The sequence below is a fragment of the Rhipicephalus sanguineus genome, chromosome 5 (assembly GCF_013339695.2).
Source record: "Rhipicephalus sanguineus isolate Rsan-2018 chromosome 5, BIME_Rsan_1.4, whole genome shotgun sequence".
Taxonomy (NCBI): domain Eukaryota; kingdom Metazoa; phylum Arthropoda; class Arachnida; order Ixodida; family Ixodidae; genus Rhipicephalus; species Rhipicephalus sanguineus.
Window position 1 is genome coordinate 77,576,619 of NC_051180.1, and position 26,627 is coordinate 77,603,245.

The window sequence follows — 26,627 nt, forward strand, 5'->3', positions numbered from 1 at the left end:
ATTCTGTACTGATGGTTAACAAGACAAGCTGGAACGTACCGGCATTCGCCCTGTGACCTATATCCCCACCCAATCATCATGTACTGATAGTTAACAAGACAAGCTGGAACGTAGTGGCATTCGCCCTGTGACCCATATAACCACCCAACCTTTCTGTACTGATGCTTAACAAGACAACCTGAAAGGTAGTGGCATTCGCCCTGTGACACATACGCGCTGTAAGAATTTTACAGCAGAGCTGTTATGGTCGAGGTTTACCGTGCGTTGTAAAGAGAAAATTATCATCATCATCAACCGGCACGCCCTCAATGACCGCCCAAGCATTCTGTACAGATGGTTAGCAAGAGACGCTGAAACGTGCCCACCAGCTTTGCTGTGACTCAGCCTTGCGCGACTTAGTGCAAGCTGCTGTCATCTGTAGGCAGTCACATTACAACATAGCAATGGGTTGAGTGTAAGAACTTTATGCTCTGGACGGTTTACAGTAGCCGCGCTAGCTATCTCTTTTAACAAAGCAATGGGGCTTTAACAGCAGTATTCGCCGTACGGAGTGGATACCTACGGAAAGGAAAAAAGGCCGAGTGCCGCTGCGACTCGGATGGTGCGAGGAAATTAAGAGCTTCGCAGGGATGAAATAAAATCAGCCCGCGCAAAATAGGGCAAATTGGAGATCATTGGGAGAGTCATTTGTCCGGCAGTGGACGTAGAAAAAAAAGAGCTGCGAATTTTGATGATGAAGTTGTTGTTGATGATGATGAGGATGATCATGCTCCACCATACGCTTTGTGAACAACAATTCACAGTAAGCGCATCAATAAACATAACACAAGAAAAACGGGAACAGGCCGTGCGGCAAGTATGCGAGTGTCTACTCATTAGCAAGATGGCTCCCAGGGAATGACGCACGCGGAATACATTACACTGCTGCAACGAGAACTGCGCTCTTTCTCATTTGCATCATAATTCTCGACTGAGGTCCGTAAAGGTATAGAGACTGCGCGTCCTCGTTTCTATGAGCCCTACTATGCTTAAGACGGTCTGTTGGGCCAGTTGGTTCATGATAGCTCCGTAAGCGCTTACGTCTTTGTGTCTGTCTTTCTGTCCGTTTCGTCCTTGTTTTTGATACGCGGGGCCATAAGCCCTACTGTATAGAGCAAAGGAGCCTTATAAATTTTCTGTTTGCTTGAATAGGAGTCGGAGGATGAAAGAGGATTATTATTTTGAAATATATAAAAAACTGTGATTTTTTCCCGCATTTACATCATTTTCACTGATTGATTGATTGATTGATTGATTGATTGATTGATTGATTGATTGATTGATTCATTCATTCATTCATTCATTCATTCATTCATTCATTCATTCATTCATTGAATTTCTTTTAGTTATTTGTACTATTTTAACTATGTCCACATTGCTTCTTCAGCTATGGCGATTAGACGCCATAGCTGAGAAATGACACAAACAGTTTATACAGGAATGGAACACGTTGGCACCTGAGAAAACAGCTGTGTGTGTGTGTGTGTGTGTGTGTGTGTGTGTGTGTGTGTGTGTGTGTGTGTGTGTGTGTGTGTGTGTGTGCGTGCGTGCGTGCGTGCGTGCGTGTGTGTGTGTGCGCGCGCGCGCGCGCGCGCGCGCGTGTGTGTGTGTGTGTGTGTGTGTGTGTGTGTGTGTGTGTGTGTGTGTGTGTGTGTGTGTGTGTGCGTGTGACATGCTGAGAGCCAGATAGTACAACGTTCTTGTTGAGGCTACTTATGCAAGCTGCACGCCCAATGTCCAGCCAATACGGGCAACATCTTGCTTTTCTCTGTGTTGCTACAGCAACTGGTGTAAAGCGTTGAAGTTGTGCAGCTTTATTATTTACTCAGAGTTCTTTGTACGTCACAGAAACTCCAAAGCTCTTTCAACTTCCTCCTGCGTAGCGAAGTCACCGTTGTTGTTCTTGGGGTAGCCGTAGCGACCATTTCTTTCGAAGACGTCTTCCACTTCGTCCATTTTGTTCCAGAAGGCATCGTAGTCTAGTGGAGGCGCCTGTCCACCGAACTGTGGAGGTAGTTGTTCCGGTGAAATGTGCTTGTGGAGGCTCGCGAAGTTTTCTCCATGCAATATAAACTTGCAAAAAAAAAGAAAGCGATAAACATGGACAAATTGGGCGACATCTTGCATAAGCACACGAATCCTCGTTTTCCTGGCTTTAAGAAGAAGATAATGTTTGATGAAAAGAAAGGAGCAGAAGTCGGCATGGAAAGCGTGTCACTAGCCTGGTACTCCTCACGGGGGTAAGAGGAAAAGGGAGAAAAAGGGGCAGGTTTAATGACATGATATATTAGTAAGTACTTGGTACATGCGGGGCACATGTTGTGATATATATGAAAACATGTTCCAACTACCGTATACCAAATGATTCTTCTAGGATATCAGGTGAGTACGATATAGTACAATTAGTCATTGTACAACACACTGTCCCGTGCAGGGACGTGCACTAGAAGCAATAGCTTTTACGACAGTTTTACACTAAAGACGAAAATCTAAACCTGTCTCGCCTAAAAACATCAATAGGCACTTTAAACTGCGTTGGGCGTGGCCTACATGTTTCCAAGCACCCAAAAGCTTCTCCTCCGAAAAGGGCCGAGAGCCCAGACAAAGTGTCTGTCTTTCGGTGGCGTATTGAGGGCACAGGCGCAGAATGTGGTGGATAGTCTCTGACGTGTGACGCACACTGCAGTTAGGGTTTTCTTCCTGTCCAATCTTATAAATGTATCGTCGTGTATACGTAACCAGCCGTAACCTATGCAGTAGTGTTTCCTGATTTCCTCTTAGCCGGCATAGAATCCGAAAACGATGACCAGTGTCAAGTCTCTAGAGGAGCTCTTGGCGATGGTCATGGGCCCGGATCCAGTGCCACGGCACGCGAGTGGTGCGCTTGGAATGTCACACCCGAGAAACTAGCTTACTTAGAAATGCCCAAAAATATTTATATTTTGGCACCCTTTATATTGCGCCAATATTTGCGTTGCGAGCATACTCACCTTACTGTACGGAATTTTATGCTTTCTACTATGCGGCACTCAGAATGTGATCGGCACGAATGGCCTTACGACTTTGCCGTTTGACCATGTGTGTATTGAGAACGACGAGTAAAAGCAGAAGTTGACTCGTGCTTACCCTTCTGGCCATCTTGTTTCTCATGAAAGGCTTCATGATGCTGAAGAAGACGTCGAAAGCACGCCCTTGTCGCATAACGTGGAAAGCTTTAATCCTTGATGGCATGCAGTCCTGCAGTGTTCTCAGCGCAAATTGTTCGAAAAAGAAAACAAAGAAAGAAAAGAGGTTGAGAACAAAACAGTCTCCTCACTTGTTAATGATATAGCGAGCACTCTTGGCCACGTGTTTCTGGAATTTTCGTGTTTTTGTAGCATTCTTGTCGGCGTACATGGTTGTTGCCCTTGGAGTGCGACCATCAAGAGAGAGAGAAAGAGAGAAGAGGGGGGGACTCGATATTCATGTGCCCAATATTTTGATCTTGTGAATACTTATGCTTTGTGTATTCTCCTGTTGCGTGAAGAAGGAGGATAAGAACAGGAAGGAAAGTCAGGGAGGTCAACCAGACAGACGTCCGGTTCGCTATTCTAATGAAGGGAAAGGGGGGCAGCGCTGGAAGGAATACAAAAAGCGAGATGAACACAGGACATGCAGATGTCCTGTCTTCATTTCGTGCTTTCTATTAATTCCAGCGCTGCCCACCTTTTCTCTTCATTATGAACTCAAACCAACTCGCCCACCTATCTGTGATTCTGCATTGCCATCCTACGCTGGGCGAAGGGAATTAAGGGATTAAAAGATAGAAAGAAGTGGTAAGGATAACAAAAATTTGCGTTAGATTCAGCGACACCGCTGCGTTTCATGCACGTCGAAAGAAAGGTTGGCTCGTATCCTGACAGTCTGAGAGTATTAGATGCAGGACCTCGAGCGTGTCACATTCTACTGTAGAAGATGACATGTCTGACCTCATTACAACATGACAGTACATTGGATGGGTCATGGCGCCTACTGTAGCGTTGTAAGTATTGGACTTAAACCCGTTGCCTGAAAATTTTCATTGAATTGCTGAGACTGAGTATGTGAATGTATGCCCACTTGTTTATTTGTCTAGTTTTGTGGTTGTTGACAACCTCACGATGCTGTGGTGAGATTTTCAGCAGACAAGAACATTATCCTGCGCCACAAATAGACACATACCTAAGCTTAAATACATTTATTTTTAATGAAAATAAGCAATATGTGCATATGGTGCACGTCTGTCGATGCACAGCATGATTTTTTTTAACGTTTGAGCGATAGTTTATTCCCTAACTGTGGGTAAACATGACACAAGAAAGAAATTCTCGACTCCCCTCTCGGCTACATTTAGCAGGAAGAGAATAGGCGATTTACAGGTTACTAAATTGCTTATAAACAATGAACATGTCATTAGGTCAATTTCAAGCCCAATGCATTGTCATTGTGTACCTTTGACCGGGACTGTTCCAAATTAGTTCCAAAAGGATGCGAGACATCTCACCTGCACGTATTCCACTCCTCTCTTCACTAGGCCAGGTTTCAATGACAGCGCGTTTTCCACAGCGAAGTCCTGACAGTCTATGATCAAAACCATACCGAGAGTCTGTGCTGAAGGATCGAACGCCATGAACTCTAGGCACATAAGAATGGCGCGCAGAAAGAGGGCGTGGATTACTTCATTAGGATCCCATGCACCTGCAAAGTAAGAAACACTAAGCACAAGAACAGCAAATAATTTTGTTGTCGCAATAGCTTCACGCTACACTGTTCTCATTCTCTCGCTTCATATAAGGCCAAATAATTAAGCAACATGTCTTTAAATACTGCTATCTACTTACGAGTTTCAGAAATAGACAACACACAAAAAGGAACATGTAGAAAGTTCAAACGCATACTACCAATTTCATTTTAAATAAACTTACTGTGTTAAAGAAAATTTACTGTTGGGGTTCATACGTACATGGATACAAGAGAGAGAGAGAAAGCTCCTTAATGAAGAACAGGGAGTCCTACCGGCATATCTAACATGCTACTCTGTATAGGGGAGGATACTGAGGACAGAAAGGCCCTAGGAGGAGGAGGGCAGGAGAGGAGAAGGAAAAAAAGAAGACATTATGATAGTGATGTGCATCGATACCAAATTCATATTACATCGATACAAATACTTTGAATGTCCTATGACACTTGAAGAAAAAAAGCCTTGTACATAAATGCACAGAACATATGAGCCCGATCACTACATGAGGCATAACTTCTTCAAAACATGGTAAGTATAAATCTATATCAGCCAAATAGTTTTCAGGACGCAGTAAATCCTAAATCCTAATATTACCCTAAGATATTACATATATATTTTTAAGTAAAAAGCGTTTTACACTGAAGGCCCGCTGTCGGCCATGAACCGACCGCGTGCCTTCAGTCTTTTCTGTCAGTATTAGTGAAAAGTTAATCTAAAAATATTACATTTCCTATCTGCGAGCTCCGTACTAATTACTGCGACAGCAATTATATGGACACTATCGACAGGTTTTTTCCGTCGCCGTCGCTGTCGCCGTCATGTGCCGCATAAAGTACAAATCGATAACGTCGCCCCGTACAACGTATGCTCTACCCGTGGAAAAGCCCACGAGCAAGGCGAAGAACGCGGCTGTAGCAGAGATGAAACGAGCAGGCCATTTCCGTCGCACGGAGGGTGCATGCGATAACATCAACCGACGTGCGAGGCCGGGCGTCGATTGCTGCTCAAACAGAGAGGAAACGACTCGACCGACTTTCCTCGGTCGAAGCAGCATGAACGCCGGAGGCGGGGGGTGCGTCGCTGGAGCAGAATGTGCGATATTTGACCATAACGGCGTGGTCCCTAGCGCTGGCGCGCGTGCTTTCTCGGCAGACATAACCAAACGGCTTGTATGCCCCTTCTATGTGCTGAGCTCTCATCGGTTGGCGTTGACACAGCAGACTGTAGAAGAACCGTTTCTCTTCCTGGAGTGCCCGTATTCCATTACAGCGTTTTACATCGCTTTACAGCGGAGCTGTAAAAGCCAAACTCAAACAGGCGAAGTATTCACACGCAGACAAGTTTAAACTGCGCGAAAGAGACAACACGTAAGAATATATGAACACTCCTCCACACGAGACGCATAATTATGGCGTGTTGTTGGGCTGGAATAACACGTTTCGAGGTGGTTGGTTGTTCAAACCGAGGCGCAAACAGCGCGTAGAGACGAATACGAACAGACACAAGTGTCTGTGCCTTTTCTTGTGTCTGTTCGTACTCGTCTCTACGCGCTGTTTGTGCCTCGGTTGTTGGGCTGGTTGGTTTATAGATTCAGCAGACAAGTTTAAACTGCGCGAAGAAGACAACATGCAAGAACACAGAAACACGCATCATTCCATACATAGATAGCGTAGCCACGAATGCTATAGTATAGGAAGGGATAGAAAAAGGAAGGAAGAATTTTGAGGAGGGAAAGGAGGAGGCAAAGTATATCACAGTATAGCGGATGCCAGTGGGAAGGGAGGCAATTTGGAGATTGGGGACATGCAGGGGGTCAAATGGAGAGGAGGTTCGTCCTGTGTTAAACCATGCCCCTGTTCCCCTAGCTTTGCATCACATTGCATTACATCGCTGAGGCTTCCCCTTAGGGCCGCTGTACATTTGCCTTTACGACATAAAGTCAGTTAAAGCCATGCCTAAACTCTAGGGTTACGCGAGATTGGATACAGAAGAGTTAGCTGACAGCCTTCTTTCGTATAACGTTACAATTTTTTGCTGTCGCCTTCATTGCTTCGCCCTTGCGGCGAAACCGTTTTTTTTTTTTGTATCTTGCGCGTTTGAGCAGATGATGCACATCTGCATCTAGATGGCGTGACGAACACTTGGACTAAACGCACCTGGCATCCTGACAAGGAAGTGGCGCATAAATGCTGTATACATAGCCTCAGACAGTGCAGGGATCTTTCAAAATTGTGTGTCCTTGCCACCGTGTGTGCTTTGTGTTATTGAATTATAAATTATCACGCACAAATGGCTAACTGTACATATGTACACGCAAGTGATACATCAGTCTGTTGGCCCTGAAAACTGATCAGCCTGACAATACCTGGCATCCAGTAAAAAAGCAGATATGTCGTCACCGCCTTTTAAGCAGCTTTTGCTATACGAGAAGTACCAAGGAACGCACATACCGACGGCTCCGTCTCTCCGAACAGCTCAATCGCAGCGGTGGTGATACCGATAAAATCCGCAACAATCAAATTCAAGACCTCCCAGCTCATACGACATCGGCGGCAGCAGAGCTCGCGGCGCTTCGTGTTGCCATTCGTATGGCATTTTACACAAAAATGGACGATATTCAGTGACTAAAAGGCAGCCCTGCAGTCTATACTGTCACCTTTCCGCCGCGGTCTTCACGAGCAGTTGGTATTTGGTATTGCAGAAGAGAAACACTATTTAACCTAGAAGGGACAAGTAATAACTTTTCCGTGGCTTCCAAGTGACTGCGCGATTATCGGCTATGAATTGGCCGCTCAAGCTGCCCGTTCATGCCGTACAGAAAACAGCGAAACATTAATACCACTCTCTAGGACTGACGCTGCATGAAAGTTCCGCGCGCTTGCTCTCCAGTGCACCACGTCGCAGTGGAACGAGCCGCACTTCAAGCGCGTACGCTTATATTCCCTAGACCCAAATCTCAGCCTTCGAATTCCACGAGCTTCGCCGAGGTGACGCTACCCTTCTGTGTAGGTTACCCTGTTTGGTTATGAATGAAAGCAGATGATTTTTCAAGGGCTCGTTTATCTTTGTTAGACACAATATTAATGAGAACAGACAATAACGCCAAGGAAAGTACAGGGGGTGTTATCTGTAGTATTTAGAATATATATGTGAAGAAAGTAAAGTGGACGAAAAGATGACTTGCCGCCGGCAGGGGCCGAACCTGCGACCTTCGAATAACGCGTCCGATGCTCCACCACTGAGCTACGGCGGCGGTCATCCTCCCGTCCACTTTTTGGGGTATATATGTTGATATGTCACTCCTAGGTTTAAATCAACATATATACACCAAAAAGTGGACGGGAGGATGACCGCCGCCGTAGCTCAGTGGTGGAGCATCGGACGCGTTATTCGAAGGTCGCAGGTTCGGTCCCTGCCGGCGGCAAGTCATCTTTTCGTCCACTTTACTTTCTTCACATATATATTCTAAATACTACAGATAACACCCCCTGTACTTTCCTTGGCGTTATTGTCTGTTAGTTCCTGTTTGGTTATGGTCTGACGTCGCATTTACCCATGCGTACGCGTCCCACATAGGAATGGCCGACGCCGCAGTCTGTGACCACCGCGAAAGTGAAGAAGCGATTACGATATGTGCGAGTGCCTACAGTACTGTTCACAGAGACAGTCACTTTGCAACGCGTTTGATAAGTTGGACCACCCACCCAGCAAGAGTCCTGCGCTATCGAAAGCACTTAACGTCCCACGTGGAAGGCTGTTGCGCTACTGCCCTTTGTGCGTTCCACCAGCCTATCAGAACAGCGTTAATCAGAAAGACCCTGATTGGAGCGCCCTACGTGTGTGTGCATGCTTGCATTTTTGTTTTTATTTTATCTCACTGTGTCCTCCTTGAAACCTCTATTTTCGCCATCCCAGTGCAGGAAAGCAAGCCGGTCACTGGCACCAGGTTACCCTTCCTGCCTTTCATTTTGGTCTCTTTCTCTCTCTCTCTCTCTCTCTGCCACGGAACGTAACGTCATTCATGTCATATGCCTCTCATCGCATAACGTGTCACGCATAAACGCCACTCACGTCATGACATGTCCTAAACATTATTATAGTCGTGAAGTCGCGCATGTGGTGTCGTAACATAGGAGGTAGGTTATTCCTGTTAATTACTTCGTGTCATGGATACAAATAATCCCTTCATTTGTCCATCTCTACCACCACCACAACCACCACCACACGATGCTTCTGGGTGCTATTTCACAGCCTGTAAAACAGAAAGGAACTGCTCACCTAGGTTGCACAAAAAAATCTGACGGCCCTGTAGATCCTTGCAAGGCAAAACCATGGCTAGTTTCCGCGCAGATGGAGGCACGGCCGAAGGAAAAAATTCGCCGTAGACGGAATCGCAGCCAGACCGGTTGTAGTAGTAGTTTCTGATGGTCTGCATGGCCGCCTCCACGTTGTACTTCCTTGTGCGTAAGAAACGAATGAGGAATTCGGCATCCCTTCTTGGGTTTAGATCCAGCTCCTCTGCGTCAGTCGTTCGTAGACATAAGAAGTATGGAATCACGAGCAGTACTTAGAACACACAGGATATAATAATGATATCTGGGGTTTAACGTCCGCAAACCACTATATGATCATGAGAGACGCCGTAGTGGAGGGCTCCGGAAATTTCGACCAGCCCCGCCACGGTGGTCTAGTGTTTATGGCGCTCGACTGCTGACCCGAAGGTCGCGGGATCGAATCCCGGCCGCGGCGGCTGCATTTTCGATGGAGGCGAAAATGATTGAGGCCCGTGTACTTAGATTTAGGTGCACGTTAAAGAACCCCAGATGGTCGAAATTTCCGGAGCCCTCCACTACGGCGTCTCTAATAATCATATCGTGGTTTTAGGACGTTAACCCCCAGATATTATTATTATAAATTTGGACCACCAAGGGTTCTTTAACGCGCAACTAAATCTAAGTACACGGGCCTCAAACATTTTCGCCTCCATCAAAAAATGCAGCAGCCGCGGCCGGGATAGAACACACAAGAGAGAGAGAGAAATAAATTAGTGGTAGGAAGGCTAGTCGGAAAACGAACGTCTGTTTTTTTTTTGTGTGCGAGAAGTATTTCTTGTTCTTTCTCATTCCATTTTATGTAGTCTCTCTCTCTCTTTTTTTTCTTTTTTTTTTTGTGGCATTTAAGGTGCAGGTGCTCACAGAATTTTTTTTGTCCTGCAGCACTTGCAGAGTAGCCGAGGTGCTATAAATATCAACCACTCCACAGCAAGCCAGTTAGTACAGAACAACATAACATGACAGAACAGAACAGAACCGTTTTCTTCGGGACTACTTTTCTTTGTGGGTTTTTGATATATATGCATACATATACATATGCGGGACGTACCGTCGACGGCAAAAGCCCGCCTAGATTGTCCATATAATTCACAATATATCGCAATAATATATCGGAACGCCGCACGTGCTGCCACTCGCCTGTTTAGTGCATCGGTGGAAAAAAAAGTGCCATGGTCTGCGCCTGCACGGTCTTCCCAGCAAGGTGTGGGAGCGGGCTAGTTGGTATTCCATAATGTTAAAGCTTCAGCGCAAGAAGTACACAGCGGACAAGGAAACGACGAGGACAAGCGGCGAGGACAAGCGCTTGTCCTCGTCGTTTCCTTGCACGCTCTGTACAAGCAAGCTTCGTTTCCTAGTGCAGCTACAATGGGGTTGCCTTTCTCCAAAAGGCTAGCGTTAAATGCCTCTTAACTTTGCGACAAGGGTCAGGGCGGATAAGTCTTGTGACATGCTGACCATGTGTGCGCGTGCGCGTTGCAACATAGGCGCTCGTGCGTGCACGTTCGCGTGCTTGGGCGACCTTTTATATTGTTACGTTGGATGTCATTTATCTTTACTTCACTGCTTGCCTGATTGGTCAGCATATGTATAGTGCGACGTTGTGACTGACGCTAGCAAAGCCCGGTTTATCTTTTTGTCTGATGCAGCTGTGTGCACGTCGGGGCCCGATATAGACACGAATACAGACGAACGAGACACGAATATAGACGATTTTACGTAAGACACATGGACCATGCCACCTCTGGATGTTAAACGACTGCTTTCTTATTTTTGCATATCGCGAGATGAATTAATGAGGTGATTAAACGTCGAATGCACCAACCGTTTCACGCCCGTGCGTCTACCATAGCACTGTTCGTTAAATTGTTAAATACACAAAACGGCAAGGTTAACAGCCCAATATGGCGACACGGAAACTCATCCGTAAAATAGTCTATAGAAACCACGGAAACACAGCGCAAAGACGCAGCTAACGCTATCCTTTTGGCGCAAGGTTACGCCATTCTACATGTAATATAGGTAGTGTGACGTGGTTTATTGACGCGTCTTCAGGGAATATCAACAAGCGTCTCGAGTAGGGCGTCGGAGAGCGGCGGGCGTCAAGCAGCCAAAATCCGGGCAAGCGCGAGCTGGTGTCCCCTGCTACCGTTGACACTGCGGCTTGCTTGCTTGCTAGCTTGCTCGTGTGTTTCTTCGTCGTCCTCTCTTCACTACATTGGCCCCCGGGGTATAGCGGAGCCATCCTGGCGACTTAAGGCGTTGACAAGATAGCGGGGTCATAATATGGCTTGATGCGAGACACGTGGACGATTTCTCGGCCGCGACGGCGCAAGTCGTCAGATGGTGTCAAGGGCTCGACCTCGTAATTGACGGGAGAAGTCTGAGCAAGAATGCGGTAGGGGCCGTGGTATCGGGCTAGTAACTTGGAGGAAAGTCCAGGAGTGTTCGGCGGTACCCAAAGCCAGACGAGAGCACCTGTCTTGAAAGCAGCAAGAGGTCCGTCGTCGTCGCGCCTAAGCTTCTGGCGACCTTGGTCTTCTGCTGTAAATGAACGAGCCAACTGTCGGCAATCTTCTGCGTACCTTGCAAAGTCGGAAATTGGGCTGTACTCACATGCGTCAGGTGTGTAAGGAAGCATGGTGTTCAGCATGCATGATGGCTCTCGCCCGTATAAAAGAAAGAATGGTGAGAATCCTGTGGTGGCTTGCGTAGCAGTGTTGTACGCGTATGTCACGAAAGGAAGAACGGTGTCCCAGTTGGTCTGGTCGGATGCGGTGTACATCGTCAGCATATCAGCGAGAGTGCGATTAAATCTTTCGGTTAGGCCATTGGTTTGTGGATGATATGCGGTCGTCATGCGGTGAACGATATTGCACTGAACGAGCAATGCTTCAATAGCTTCGGACAGGAAAACACGTCCTCTGTCGCTCAAAAGTTCGCGCGGGGCGCCGTGGCGCAGGACGAAGTTGCGTAGAATGAAAAACGCAACTTCTCGGGCTGTTGCTTTGGCCAAAGCTGCAGTCTCTGCGTAACGCGTGAGGTGGTCTACGCCGACAATAATCCATCTGTTCCCAGAAGTGGTCGAGGGAAGCGGGCCGTATAAATCAATACCAACACGGTCAAACGGACGCGCCGGGCACGGGAGAGGCTGAAGTGTACCGGCTGGTCGTTGGGGTGGAGCCTTTCGTCGCTGACAGGCGGTACAAGTGCGGATATACTTGCACGCAAATGAATACAGTTCGCGCCAATAGTATCGCTGACGCAGGCGCTTGTAGGTCTTGAGAACGCCGGCGTGAGCGCTTTGCGGGTCGGTGTGAAAAGCAGCGCACATTTCCGTGCGCATGTGGCGAGGTATCACAGGGAGCCACCTCCGACCATCAGACGCGTAATTCCGCCGATAGAGGAGACCATCTCGAATAGCGAAATGGCGCGCTTGGCGACGAAGAGTTCTTGAAGCGGGGTAAGCTGATGGATCAGCCAGAAAGTCGAGCATGTGGCAAACCCACGTATCCTTGCGTTGCTCCAACGACATGTCTGCGACGTCGATTGGCGACAAGGAAGCTGATGGGGAAGCTGTGTCGGACGCTAGCGGTGAGCGGGAGAGCGCATCAGCATCAGAGTGCTTGCGGCCTGATCGGTACACAACACGAATGTTGTACTCTTGCAGCCGAAGCGCCCAACGACCGAGGCGTCCCGACGGATCTTTCAGCGATGAGAGCCAACATAGAGCATGGTGGTCCGTGACGACGTCGAAAGGGCGGCCATAGAGGTACGGGCGAAACTTAGCCAAAGCCCAAATTATGGCAAGGCATTCCTTCTCAGTAACCGAATAATTGCACTCAGCTTTCTTGAGAGTTCGACTCGCGTAAGCGACGACGTATTCTTCGTATCCCGGTTTCTTTTGAGCCAGTACTGCACCAAGGCCGACGCCGCTGGCGTCAGTATGGATTTCCGTTGGCGCATCAGGGTCAAAGTGCCGAAGTATTGGAGGCGATGTCAGTAAGCGCCCGTAGCGTTTCGAAAGATGTGTCGCACTCTCTTGACGAAGCAGACAGGCCATTAGAAGTTGTCAAAAGATTGGTAAGAGGGGCGATGATGGAAGCGAAGTCGCGAACAAATCGGCGAAAATAGGAACACAGCCCAATGAAACTTCGAAGCGTCTTCATGCAAGTGGGCTTGAGGTATTCGGCAACGGCCCGGAGTTTCGCTGGGTCCGGAAGAACGCCTTCCTTGCAGACGACGTGACCCAGTATCGTCAACTGGCGCGCCGCAAAATGACACTTTTTGATGTTGAGTTGAAGACCAGCTGAGGTGAGGCACGTCAAAATCTCACGTAGGCGGACAAGGTGAGTAGGGAAATCCCTAGAAAAGACTACGATGTCGTCGAGGTAGCAAAGGCAGGTGTTCCACTTGTAGCCGCGAAGGACGTTGTCCATCATTCGTTCGAAAGTAGCTGGGGCGTTGCACAATCCGAACGGCATGACGTTAAACTCGTAGAGTCCATCAGGAGTGACGAAAGCAGTCTTCGCACGATCGGTGACATCCATCGGTACTTGCCAGTAACCTGAGCGTAAATCTAAAGACGAGAAATATTCTGCCCCTTGTAAGCAATGCAGAGCGTCATCGATGCGTGGCAACGGGTACACATCCTTTCGAGTAATCTTATTGAGGCGGCGATAGTCAACGCAGAATCTTATTGATCCATCCTTCTTGCGCACAAGTACGACGGGAGAGGACCAGGGACTCTGGGACGGCTGTATCACTGCGCGTTTAAGCATGTCGTCAACTTGTTCGTTGATAATTTGCCGTTCTGCCGCGGAAACTCGATAGGGTCGTTGGCGTAAGGGAGCATGTGAACCGGTGTCGATGTGGTGTGTGACGCTCGTCGTGCGGCCCAAGGTTGGCTGGGCACAATCGAAGGACGAGCGGAAGTCTTGCAGAAGGGCGAGGAGTTGGCTGCGATGCGATGGTGGTAGATCGTCGGCGATTGAAGGGTGGAAATTATCTGGGGCTGAAGAGTTGGGAACAGGTGACGTCATGACGTTCAGCTGAAGGTGGCGTTGGTTCTCAGAGAAGTCCAGGGAACGCAAGAGGTCGACGTCTTGTACGTGCCCCAAAGATTCCCCGCGAAGCAAGGTAACGGCGGACGTCAGCGAGTTGGCAACGAGCATTATCGTAGCGCCAGAATTAATCGATAGTACTGCAAAGGGCAGTCGTAAGCCGCGACGACGTAGAAATACGTCCGACGGGGCAAAGAGCGCTGTTCCGTCTGGTGCAGTCGTACAGGTCAGTGCTACGAGGGTCCACGAGTTTGGGGGTATATCTGTGTCCTCAGCGACGACTAGTTTGTGGGGAGGTTCCGACGAAAGAGAGGTCTGCAGCGGCATAAGAGCTACTTCTGCGCGAGAACAATCTATGATGGCGCTATGACTCGATAGGAAGTCCCAACCGAGAATAATGTCGTGGGAGCAGGACGGTAGCACAAAGAACTCGATCACGTAAAGTGCACCTTGTATGGTGACTCGCACAGTGCAGACAGCTGACGGCGCAATGCACTGTGAGCTGGCAGTACGGAGCATTAGTCCTGATAGCGACGTCGTCAACTTCTTTATCTTGCGGAACAGTGTCTCAGAGATGACGGAAATGGCGGCCCCTGTGTCAATAAGCGCAACGGCGGCGGTTCCTTCGACATCGACGTCTATAACATTTGGCGGCGAAACACATGGAGGCCTTGGGGAGCTCGACTTGCATGCAGCTCTTGCCTCCGGAACTGCAGCAATCAGTTTCCCTCCTCTGTAGCTGAGCGACGACGCATGGGTGACAGAGAGCGTCGTCGAGGAGATGGTGATCGATGATTGGAGAAAGATGGTCGATTATCAGCGGCGTACCTAGGTGGTGTGCGTGACGACGAGGGATCAGGTGTGCCCACGGTGTCGAAGAAAGAAAGTGGGCAACGGCGGCAGTGGCGAGCGACGTGTCCAGCGACACCACAGGCGAAGCAGATGGGCCTGTTGTCCGGCGTTCGCCACACGTTTTGACGGCGGAAAAACGAAGGCGAGGGCCCCGCGTATTGAAGCGGCGAAGAAGTCGTGGTCAGCGGCGAGGCAGGGGTCGGCATCGCAGGGGTCGGCATCGCAGGGGTTGGCATCGCAGGGGTTGGCATCGCAGGTCTGGCATACGGCATAGGCTGCTGAGGGGGCCGAGCAGCGACAGCTGCGTAAGTGAGCGGCGCAGTGACGAGTGGTTGTTGTGGTATAGATGGTGGTAGGTGCTCAGCAATTTGGGTCCGAATGGCGTGTTGAAGGTCAGGGGCCAAAGTCTGCACTGGCTCGTTCGTGAGAGGTAGTAATAAAAGCTGACGCGCTACCTCTTCGCGGATAAACTCCTTGATGGTGGATAGCAGCGGCTGCTGATCGGGAGGGCGAGCAGTAACGTGCAAGCTCGATAGCGTGTCGGTCGTCGTGAGGGCTTGGCGCGCGATCGAGCGCTGCCGACGCAACTCGTCAAAGCTCTGACACAAGGAGACGAGTGCAGCGACTGTGGTGGGATTCCTTGCGAGGAGCATCTGAAAAGCATCGTCCTCGATGCCCTTCAGGATGTGCTTGATCTTATCCTCTTCGGTCATGGTAGAGTTCACGCGGTTGCAGAGGTTCAGCACATCCTCAATGTAGCCCGTGAAGTTCTCGCCGGGTTGCTGCGCGCGTTGACGCAAGCGCTGCTCTGCCCGAAGCTTGCGAGCCGAAGGCCGACCGAAAACGTCCGTAATGGAAGTCTTAAAGACGGACCAAGTGGGAATGTCGCTCTCGTGGTTGTTATACCACAGCTGGGCGATGTCCGCAAGGTAGAACTGGACGTAACCAAGCTTCATTTGGTCGTCCCATTTGTTGCTGGCACTCACACGTTCGTATTTCGAGAGCCATTCTTCCACGTCCGAGTCACCTGAGCCGGTAAAGATGGGTGGATCTCGCTGGCGATACACGGCGCCGCAGGTGACGTGGACTGCCGAAGGTCCCGACTGGAGAGGGGTCTCCTCGGCCATGGTGGCGATGTGGTCACGAACCGGGGGGAGTTTCCGGGAGCGAAGGTCCAGGTTGGTACTGGGAATCCACGTACCTCCACCAAATGTGACGTGGTTTATTGACGCGTCTTCAGGGAATATCAACAAGCGGCTCGAGTAGGGCGTCGGAGAGCGGCGGGCGTCAAGCAGCCAAAATCCGGGCAAGCGCGAGCTGGTGTCCCCTCCTACCGTTGACACTGCGGCTTGCTTGCTTGCTAGCTTGCTCGTGTGTTTCTTCGTCGTCCTCTCTTCACTACAGTAGCGAGGCTTTCTTGCTGGGGATCCCGTGAACGCGCAGATAATGGCTGTATCCGTCCGCCGGCGAGCGGCCGCCTGTGCGGCGTTCCGAATTATTCTTAGAGAGCCGTACACCTGCCCTCTTACTCAAACTCAGGATAACCTGCCGTCCTACACTGTGGTTAAACTTCCTGCATACCTCATTCTTAAAGGGGCCCTGCAACACTTTTCCAAGCAATCATCGAATGACCTCGCTATCTGAATATCGACTGTCGCCAAAAAAACATTTTAGAATCCGTCAAGTACGAGCTGAGCTATACGGATTTGTCGCACGCTCGCTTTCTCTGTCCTTTCGCCCCAGCGAGCACGCTGAAAGCTACGCAGGAGGGAGGATGGCAAGAATGTAAGGAGCTACGTCCGCTGCGCGCGTCATGACCTTGAACACTTTCTTTTCTTGTTTTCTTCACGAGCGCGCTTGGTAGAGCGCGGCGCTGGCAAGTCGCGGCAGTGACAGTGTCACGAACGAGCGCGTCAATAAAGCGCACGCGTGCGCGGCTGCTTTGCAGCGGCAGCGGGATAGCACGGCGCCTGCCGCTCGCCCAAGAAGCGCGAACGACGAAAAAACAAGTATCAAAAGAAGCCGACGCGCCTCATCCTCCTCGCCCACCAGCAGTCTCAGATCAAACGTCCGGCAAAGCCTGGAACTTTCTAGAAGGAAAGCATGACGCGGCGCCGAGTGACACCGCCGCGAGTACAACCAGCGAGAGAAACCTTGCACTTTCCCTAGCACAGGCACCGATGACGGAGGGGGTCAGTTGGTCCGGAGATGGTGAAGTTATGCTGAGTGTGGCTCCGTCAGCCAAAGAAGACGTGTTTATGATATTGTGCGGTCAGTCCATCGTCGATCTGGAAGAATAGGATGATGACCCCGTGTGAGCCGTGGCAAGTTACGACGAGGGAAGGAACAACGACAGTCAGCGCTGGAATTGCGTGTTTCCTGGAAGAGAAACATTAAGTACCGTCCAAGAATTGTGGACTGGATACGCAGTCGAATATTCGGGACTTTAACTGTTCTTCAATAGTTGTAATGCACGCGATTGCATCTGTAGCGCGTGATCCGTTTGTTCCCGTTCTGTTAACACCATCTGAATTATATTGTGAAGTTGTAACTGGTACCAGCCGAGTGTGCATGTGTTTGTGATGTTTGTACTGCATTAACTGAGAATATATTTCGTTTGTGTTATCGACTCTCAGCTCTCACTCGGTCTTTGGACTACAACCGGCGTTCGCTGGCGCACTAAAAAGGACGAACTCTAAATTGTCCGCGCTTTCGTGGTGCGTCTCGGGGGGCCGATACGTCCGCCCTTGGAATCCGCCCGGCGATTGCCATCCCCATCAACGGGATTAGTGACAGATAGTGACAAGAACTTTTATTGAAAAATCCTCAGGAAAATCATTAGGTAAGACGGAGGTTCCCCAATCAAGTTGGTGACTCCGCCCATGAGGGAACCGGGTTACAGTGATTCTCAGCGACGTCAGGGGGCCCTCTGGACAGCCTGTAATTGATGTGTGAAGTCCGTGCTATGGGGTAGGTTATCCCATTTGGCCTTGTCTTTTTAAGTTGAAGCCTCTGTTGGATGGGCACAGCCAGAGCATATGGTCGAAAGAACAGCACTCATGTCCCCACATGGAGCACGACGGCGGGAAACTGGAATCGATGCGAGTGAGCGCTCTGGGGGTGATGTATGTTCGTGTCTGTGAGAGCCTAAACGTGACAGACTAGGCCTTGTTCAACTTGGACTTGGGGGGGAGGGAAATTTTCTCTTGCTTAGACTGTAGTGTGATGTGATTTCAGGAAAGGTGGATGGAGGGTCTTTAGCCGGTCAATCCTGTGGGAGAGGTGGGCTGCTTGTGCGGCCGCGGTGCGCAAATTCTCGAGCGGGACAATAATTATACAGCGGTAGCTGAAGAGCTCAGGATGCTTAACTCACACAAAGGCTATATTCCATGTGCTTTTGGGCATGTGTCACAATTTATGTTGGGTATGTGGCATCATTTGTCGAGGGAAGAGCGAGCGATTTCCAGCTGATTTAATTGTAAATTCCATGCCGCGTGCTGCGCTGTTATATTTGGCTCACACATTCGCAGGAGCCTCGACTACCAGTCGGCAGCATTTTCTAACCGTGTTCAAAAAGTTTTGCAGGGCCCTTTAATTTGTTCCTCTTCCCTCCACCCACATCTTATAAATCCTAAGAGCAAAGACATGGCGGTTTCCTCCATGCGTCTTCAATATATATATATTACGCTCAAGTTCCACTTAAGGCGATAAATTTCGCGGTGCACGAGCTACATACGTTTCCTTATTCGCTTACCTGATATAAGCTTGGATAGCTTCTCCAATGATTCTTTTCTCCTGGCAGGCGTTTCTCCGAGGTCGTCTTCGGCGATTAGCTGCAGTTGGGGGGGAAGTGCTCCATCTGATGTGTCGTACACATCTTCGGTCGATCTTTTCGTGTACGTACCCAGCATAACAGCTCTATAGCAGTCTGGTTCTGAGAGAGTGGACGTGTAACATTCACCAATTGTTGCTCGATCGCGTCTTTGGAAATGCAACGGACGTAGCTTTCTGGGAAATTTATATAAATTGTACAGCAGCAGCTGCAGGGCGATTCTGTCGCCCGCTCTGGATAAATGATATATATCTGCTATGACCACATCTGGACAAACGTATATTTGGCGTACAGCCGCTGTCATTTTCCTGGCATAACTTGTCTGTGTAGGTAAAGAGAAAGAAAAGTTAAGGGAGTGACAGTTCGTGCTTATACAGGCCCGTAATACATCGCAGCAACCCCAGTTGCGTCGCATGCCACGAACGAGGTACTAGCTATGCACGTCCAGTGTTGATCCTACCATCAGGACAGATGGCCAGGTAATTTGGTTTTCTTTTTCATCTTTGCGTTCTTGCTAACGCAACACGAGAGCTCATTTTGCGGAAAAGTATTCGTAGGGTGAGCGGTCATATTTACAAACCGGTCGCGTTTTAAGGCGAAAGCCTTAGATCCCTCATCAGGCGCAAAATTTTATCGTCGGCGGCGCCAACACGAGTAATGCGAAATATCATCACGTGATGCCGCACAGATTTCCAGAATTCCTGACGTCATGACGACGTCACTACAACGTCATAATGATGTCAGATAACTTGATGTCCCGCGATGAGGTTACTGCATTATATCGTCCCTTGGTCAAAGGTGGACCAATCACGGAGGCAGTGCCAAACTAGGTGAAGTGCAGAGAGCTTGCAATGCCTCTGATCCTGGAGGCAGTGCAAAACCACGTTAGGTGCCGGAAGCTTGAGGAAGGGGGCTGGGGAGGATCAATACATCGACTGAGAAGAGAAAGAAGGTGGCTTTCGCCTTCGGGTTGTCTAAGTCGAATGCATAAGAAATCATGAGAGTTTTTTGCTCACCCAATATCCAAACACGATATACAGTATCTTGCTGCATTAAGCCGAATATTAGTAATTAATAACTATGCATTAAGCCGAAAATTCCAATCGGAAACTATTAGGCATATAAAAAATCTACGCAGTCTAGCCAACTTACGTGCAAGGAATCTGAACTACCCCACCCGTCATGGAGAGAAGTGGGAGGTTGATAAAACACGGTCAAACTCCGGCAAACAGCGTTTATCTTACACTCTTCGAGCTCTTCTGAATCACTGTGACCTAAAATGTTTTGACTTGTTCAACTGCTCATACCGCGACATCCATGCATTATTTGCAACAATGTAATACTTGATCTTAAAATCACTAGTACATTCAGTTACATATTTTTTTCTCTCAGTCCCAAATCAAAACTCTCAGATATATATTTGTTTTTTTTCACTTGCATGTAGATACTTCTAGGGTTGTAATATATATAATCTATAACGTTGTAATCTATATAATGTTTTTTATGCAGTGTATTATATGTCTTATATTTTGTTTCTGGATGACAATCGCGTTATCATGTTTTTGTTTTCTACACAGTGTAATAATTTCGTTTTCAATATGTGGTTCGTATATGTATTAAAATCACAACTACAATGTGTACGCCCTGTCATGGCCCGTGAGGTGCCATATCGCCATGTTTATAGCGGTGCTGCTACCGCTCCGACTTTTTACTTTATATTTATTTTCTGCTTTCTTTTTTGTATGGGGCTGTGAACTAGTCAAGCTGTCAAACACAGCTTCTTTTCACAGTCCTTTCTGTCTGTACGACAGAATGGAAAATAAACGTTGACTTTGCTGCTCATTATAATGCTATGGCACATGGTGTCAACATAGCATGTTCACTGAAATTTCCTTCTACATCACAGAAACTCGAGAGCTTCTTCAACTTCCTCCTGCGTAGCAGAGTAGCCGATGTTCCTTTTGGAGTAGCCGTAGTGGTTGTCTCCTTTGAAGGCATCTTCCAACTCGTCCATTTTGTTCCAGAAGGCATCGTAGTCAAGTGGCGGCGCCTGTCCACCAAACTGCACTGGTAGTTGCTCCGGTGAAATGTCCTTGTGGAGGCTCTCGAAATTTTCTCCGTGAAACTTAAACTTGGAAAAGCAAAGAAAACTTAGAAAAACGCCAGGAATGCGCGGGAAGCGCAGCACAGTCACAGCGAAAGCTGGAAGAGCTGCATTTCTAGAGCCCGTTATAAACTCTCTTGTGGCTACTACTACAAGTACGTTAGCAACGTACCCACTACGCCACAAATCATAATTTTGGGGAAGTTGGAAAGCACCCACTACGACATGATTCGTTATTCTGCGGAGAAGCGAGGTACCATCTGTGAGGCATTATGTGCACTTTGTTATTGCGGTGGTTGATGACGATGAAGAATTATGGCTGAGCCCTTTGTAATGGGTTGGAAGTTTTAAACGACCCACTAGTTACGTAATTCATATTGTGTGACGCCCGGTCGTTATTTAACTGTCCCACAACGCTTTATAAGCATACGTTAACCGGATAAACGGAGAGCGAGAGAGAGAAGCAATTAACTTTATTGAGAGACTGAGGAAATGGATCATGGGAGCCTTATGGGCTTCCTTGGCAACCAATAGAAGTGCACATGTCAGGAAACCACTACGCTATAAATCATCATAATTTTTGTGAAGTAGGGAAGCAGCCACTATGCAATTTTTCGTCATACTGCGGAGAACCGTGGTACTCGCTAAACACCTGTAAGGCATTATGTGCCCTTTGTTGATGCCGCGGCTGATGACGATGAAGAATTATCGCAGAAGCCTTTGTAATGAGTTGGAAGCACTCAACAACCCACTCGTTGCGTAATTTGCATTGTGTGACGCCCGGTTACAGGATTCGCGTTTGTGTGACGCTTGGGTGTTATTTTACTCTTCTACCACACTACATTACATATGTTAATTGGGTTCCTTCACGACATGAAGCCTGCATAGGTCTTTTTGCAACGCAGTTTCAAGTACCGGCATGGCCCTGAGGAAGAACACTGGGCTCCCACTCAGAGGGCCCAGGTTCGAACCTCGTTCCATCCTGAATTTTTTTTTTTTTTATTTCGTGCGATAGTGGTTACGGACACCGGTGGCGGCGGCGAACAACTACGCTCCAAAAACAGCCGTTGAAATGATCTCATATCAGCTTTCGCTGTAAAGGTGAAATTAGATGGAAAGTCGGGCATCCACAAACATACGTGTTTTTGTGCCTATAAGCGGCGCCTGAGCACGCAAGCCATGTGCGTGGAATCTGGCAATCGCTAGGAGACCTTCTTACTAAGTGCCCGAAAATATTTGTGTTTTCTTACCGTACACACGCAAACATTTACGCTGTGTCAATATTCCCATGGTATGGCTTTTAAACTCTGATAAACACTGTAGCTTGTTGGGATGCAATCACCCGCTCTTAAGTCATTTTGTCTCATGGAGCACACGCGTCCGGCGGATTAGAAGTAGTTAACTTCGCCGTAGATCGAGGAATGGCGTTGTGGGCGCGTGGTGGCGCAGGGGCGCCGCTTGGCGGGAAGCAAGATTATCCGTGTGCTTGTGAAAGGGCACTTTCTCTCTTTTGAGGTTTGGCGTGATCGGCGACGGACGGCCCTCGGGGAGGTCCGTGGGTCAGATACCGCGGATCGGGCTCACGGACTCCTCGTGGTGAGCCGGACGTCGGCGACGCCGCATTCGCGGTACATTGTATGTGTTATGTTGCTTTGTTTGTGTTATGTATCTCTGCTTGTTTATTGTCATTGTATGAGGTTAATTCGCATGTTACTGGTTACGTATTAGATTCGGCAGGCGAGCTCACCGTTGTAAAAGCTGATAATAATGTCCACGTGTTTGTTGCGCAACGGCGTGACGGTGTCCGAGAGTTCCATGAGCGGGGCTTTTCAGATCCTACAAGCTTCGCGCACGCTAAATTTTCTACGTGAATGGCCCTGTCTTTTTTTTATTGTTGTTATTGTAATAAACATTATGAGCACAGCTGCAATTCCTGGAAAGATGAGCAGCCGGCACCACATGTACGCACAAATGTTTCTTAATATAAATTTATATATAACCGTTGTTTGTTAGCTGAACGACAGATCACAGGGAGTCACTGATACTCGGTGACCACTCTATCACATGTGGGTCGTGCCCATCGAACGCTGATGGAATGAACGTGTAAGCTGTGACGGTAGAAAAGCAGAGACGTTAACCAGGGCGGAACCCAGTTGGCTACCCTGCACAGGAGAAAGGGCAAGGAGAAAACGCGCTTACCCTCTTAGCTTGTTCTTCAAGAAAGGCTTCATGATACCGTACAAGGTGTCGAGAGCCTGCGTCTGCCGCACTACGTGGAAAGCTTTCAACCTCGATGGCATGCAGTCTTGAAAGGTTTATCATCGTAAGTTATTAGAGAAAATAAAATAAGGTCGGAAGGAAGACAGGTTCTGTCACTGCAGGTACATGCTAGTTTATTTTCACGCTCTGGCGAATGTTTGTTCATTCATTAAAAGGCTCAACAGCGTAAAAGCAATCCACAACTTCTGTCACGGCAACGCCTGGCAGGTAGATGTTGAATCACCCGGGCAGTGAAGACGTGATTTCAGGTTATCGACATATTAATAAATAAAAAAATCACAGCATATCCACGGAGTGAATGATGATGAGTGGGCGAAGCTGCGGAGGTTCATCGGTAAACCGTGAATCTTCCGTGAATTCTGCCCAGTACATCATCACCGACGTGAGATCGGGCGCGTTTATACTAAAGGGTCCATGAGTTATGACGACTTGCAGCTCACTTTAATTTTACATGTACGCTGTGAATTTTCGTTGTTTAGAAAACCATTGTTTTAGAAAACATCTGGCGTCTTTCGTTAAGCAGCTGGCGTCTTTTCGTTTTGCTTTAGAAACACCTGGCGTTCTTTCGTTTTGCTTTTAGAAAACATCTGGCGTCTTTCGTTGGTTTATTTCATCAATCAACGGCGTTTTGAACAAAATTTTTATTGTTTAATCACGCACAGGAGAAATCTCACCAGGCACTACCTTGGAGGTAAACAATGGCTGCTAATGGGAATGAGACACAGAAGAAGTCGGCTTTTAGCTAACACTTACACTTCTACTTCTACTAACGTTTCCTACTGGAACATGCCAATGGCTGCTAATGGGGAATGAGAGACAGATAATTCGCTTTTAGTTAACGCGCACGCTGCTAATTTTTTATTGTTCAACAACGCACAGGAAAAATCTCCCACCGGCACCACTTTGGAGGTCAAGATCTGGTACTAGCGTTACGACTGGTTACGCACTACTACGAGGGACGAACGGGTGCCGCCTTAAGGAGCTTCGCCCCTAAAAGCACGCCATCTCCCGCTAAAGGGGACTATGAGGCGATGCGAAGCAGCATTTCGGAATGTCGAGCCCGCGTTTCAGAGGGGGAGTGGAGATGGGGAAGTGGAGAAGGGGAAAGGGGAGAGAGTGAAGGGGAGAGGGAGAAGGGGAGTGAAGATGTGGTGTGTGGAGAGGGTTTGCGCATGCGCAGTATGGGTGCTTTAGAACTTTTTATTGGGCAAGTTGGTGAACGTTCATAATTGATTCTTAAGGCGCGAAGGAGGACATACACATACAAGGAGGTCCCGTGTCCTATCTTGTGTATGTCCTCGCATAGGCAATGACTTGCCTATGCGGCTCCTTGACTGGCTACTGCAAAATGTTTTCCGCAAGTATTCAACCTGTTATGTTGGCCAGAAGGTCCCATTCACTGTATCGCACGTAAAGACAACAAATTAAAATCTGTGTGCATTCATTCATTCATTCATTCATTCATTCATTCATTCATTCATTCATTCATTCGTTCGTTCGTTCATTCATTCGTTCATTGATTCATTCGACGACTTACGCTGTTACTAACGGTGACATGCGGCGACAATTTTTGTCGTTCTTGGAGCACCTCGTGCCAGAAATTTTTGTTTTCGGTGGAAGAAGGAGGGGGGGTTCCGCCACCTTTGGGGTAGGGGGGGCTGAACCGCCGCCCCCCCCCCCTTTCATCGGCAACGCCAGTGCTCGTCACAATTACTCAGTTCGTTATTGTCAGAAAGTGAAGCAAAGCAAGTTTTCACGACAGCTTCGTCGCCGTTTACAGCCCAAGCCTTTTAGGCAGTGTCTCTTTAGGAGTCGCGTGGGCTCACAACAGAGCTATCTGATTTAACTTCTAACGCTGAGCAGCCGTTCTGGCCAATTGATGCATGGTGTTGTGCTACACACAGGCTCTGAGTGGCGTCTGTACGTTTACTTCGGAGACTGGAAAAGAGCAGTGGTGCATTGGGCGAGGCTTACGTTGTGGGCATCGGACGAAAATTCTTCTTCACGGCATTGTAGCGTGAAGAAAGCGTCGGCGGCTCAAAAGAGCCATAAGTATTTAAGAGATGTGAATGTTACTTCAGACATAACTAATTAGCGCTAGAAGGACAGACAACAAGGTGAAGAAAACAGACAGGATGCGGCGTTACAACACTTGCTGTGGACTGCACTTAAGCCGTCTTCGCCACCTCCGTGCAAAAGGCTTCAGGCCAGGCCAACCAACCGACCTCGACCGCTGGGTTCACGCACCTTTCTACCGTTTACTCTTAGTCTTTATACACAAAGCAAACGTGCATGTGTATTTTTGATACCGCGAATTACTACGCCTAAGGGCACGCTTTCGTAATAAAAAAACGCCAGGCCTGCGCTGAAACCGCAGCACAGTCACAGGGAAAGCTGAAAGAGCGGCGTTTCTAGAGCCCGTTCAGCTTTCTTGGGGCTACAATACAAGTACACTAGAAAGGTACCCACTACGCCATAAATCACAATTTTTGTGAAGTTGGGAAGCACCTACTAAGTCATTATTCGTCATTCTGCGGAGAAGCGAGGCACCAGCTACACGTCTGTAAGGCATTATGTGCACTTTGTTGACGCGACGACTGATGACGATGAAGAATTATGGCTCAGCTCTTCGTAATAGGCTGAAATCTTTAAACGGCCCACCAGTTATATAATTTGCATTGGGTGACGCCCGGTCGCTATTTCTTTCTCCCGTCATGCTGTATAACATACGTTGACGTGGGAGATAGACGGGGGGGGGGGGGGGCGATGAACTTTACTGAGACCCCGAGGAAATGGATCATGCGCTTATGGGCTTCCTCGGCAACCAATACAAGTGCACTTGCGAGGAACCCACTACGCTATAAATCATTGTAATTTTACTGAGACCCCAAGGAAGTGGATCATGCGCTTATGGGCTTCCTTGGCAACAAATACAAGTGCACTTGCGAGGAACCCACTACGCTAATAAATCACTGTAATTTTGAGAAGTTGGGCAGCAGGCACACTGTGCCATTTTCGTCATTCTACGGAGAGGCGTTGGTACCTGCTAAACGCATGTAAGGCACTATGCGCACTTTTTGATGCTGTGCCTGATGACGATGAAGTATTATGGCAGAGTCCTTGTAATGGTTGGAACCTACTCGTTGCGCAATTCGCATTGTGTTGACGCCTGGTTACAGAATTCGCGTTGTGCGACGCTTGGTGCTTATTTTACTCTTCTACCAGGCTATATTGCACTGCTATTGTGGTTCCTTCCCGACATGAAGCCTGGATAGGACCTTTTTGACAACGCAGTTTCAAGCACCGGCATGGAAGAAGAAGAAGAAGCCGTATCGAACGACAGACGGATCAGGCGATAATAATAACT

The 26,627-nt window shown here is 48.3% G+C and overlaps 1 protein-coding gene across 1 annotated transcript; it reads right to left on the reverse strand.

Annotated features, from left to right (window-relative positions):
• Positions 1 to 1,852: 1,852 nt before the first annotated feature.
• LOC119393802 (clavesin-2) lies at positions 1,853 to 4,750 on the reverse strand. Its single transcript, XM_037660966.2, has 3 exons — positions 4,562 to 4,750; positions 3,166 to 3,276; positions 1,853 to 2,112 (listed from the first exon to the last, which is right to left on the reverse strand). The coding sequence occupies exons 1-3, from the start codon at positions 4,700 to 4,702 to the stop codon at positions 1,882 to 1,884; spliced, it is 483 nt and encodes a 160-aa protein (XP_037516894.1). The 5' UTR covers positions 4,703 to 4,750; the 3' UTR covers positions 1,853 to 1,881.
• Between the last annotated feature and the right edge of the window lie 21,877 nt (positions 4,751 to 26,627).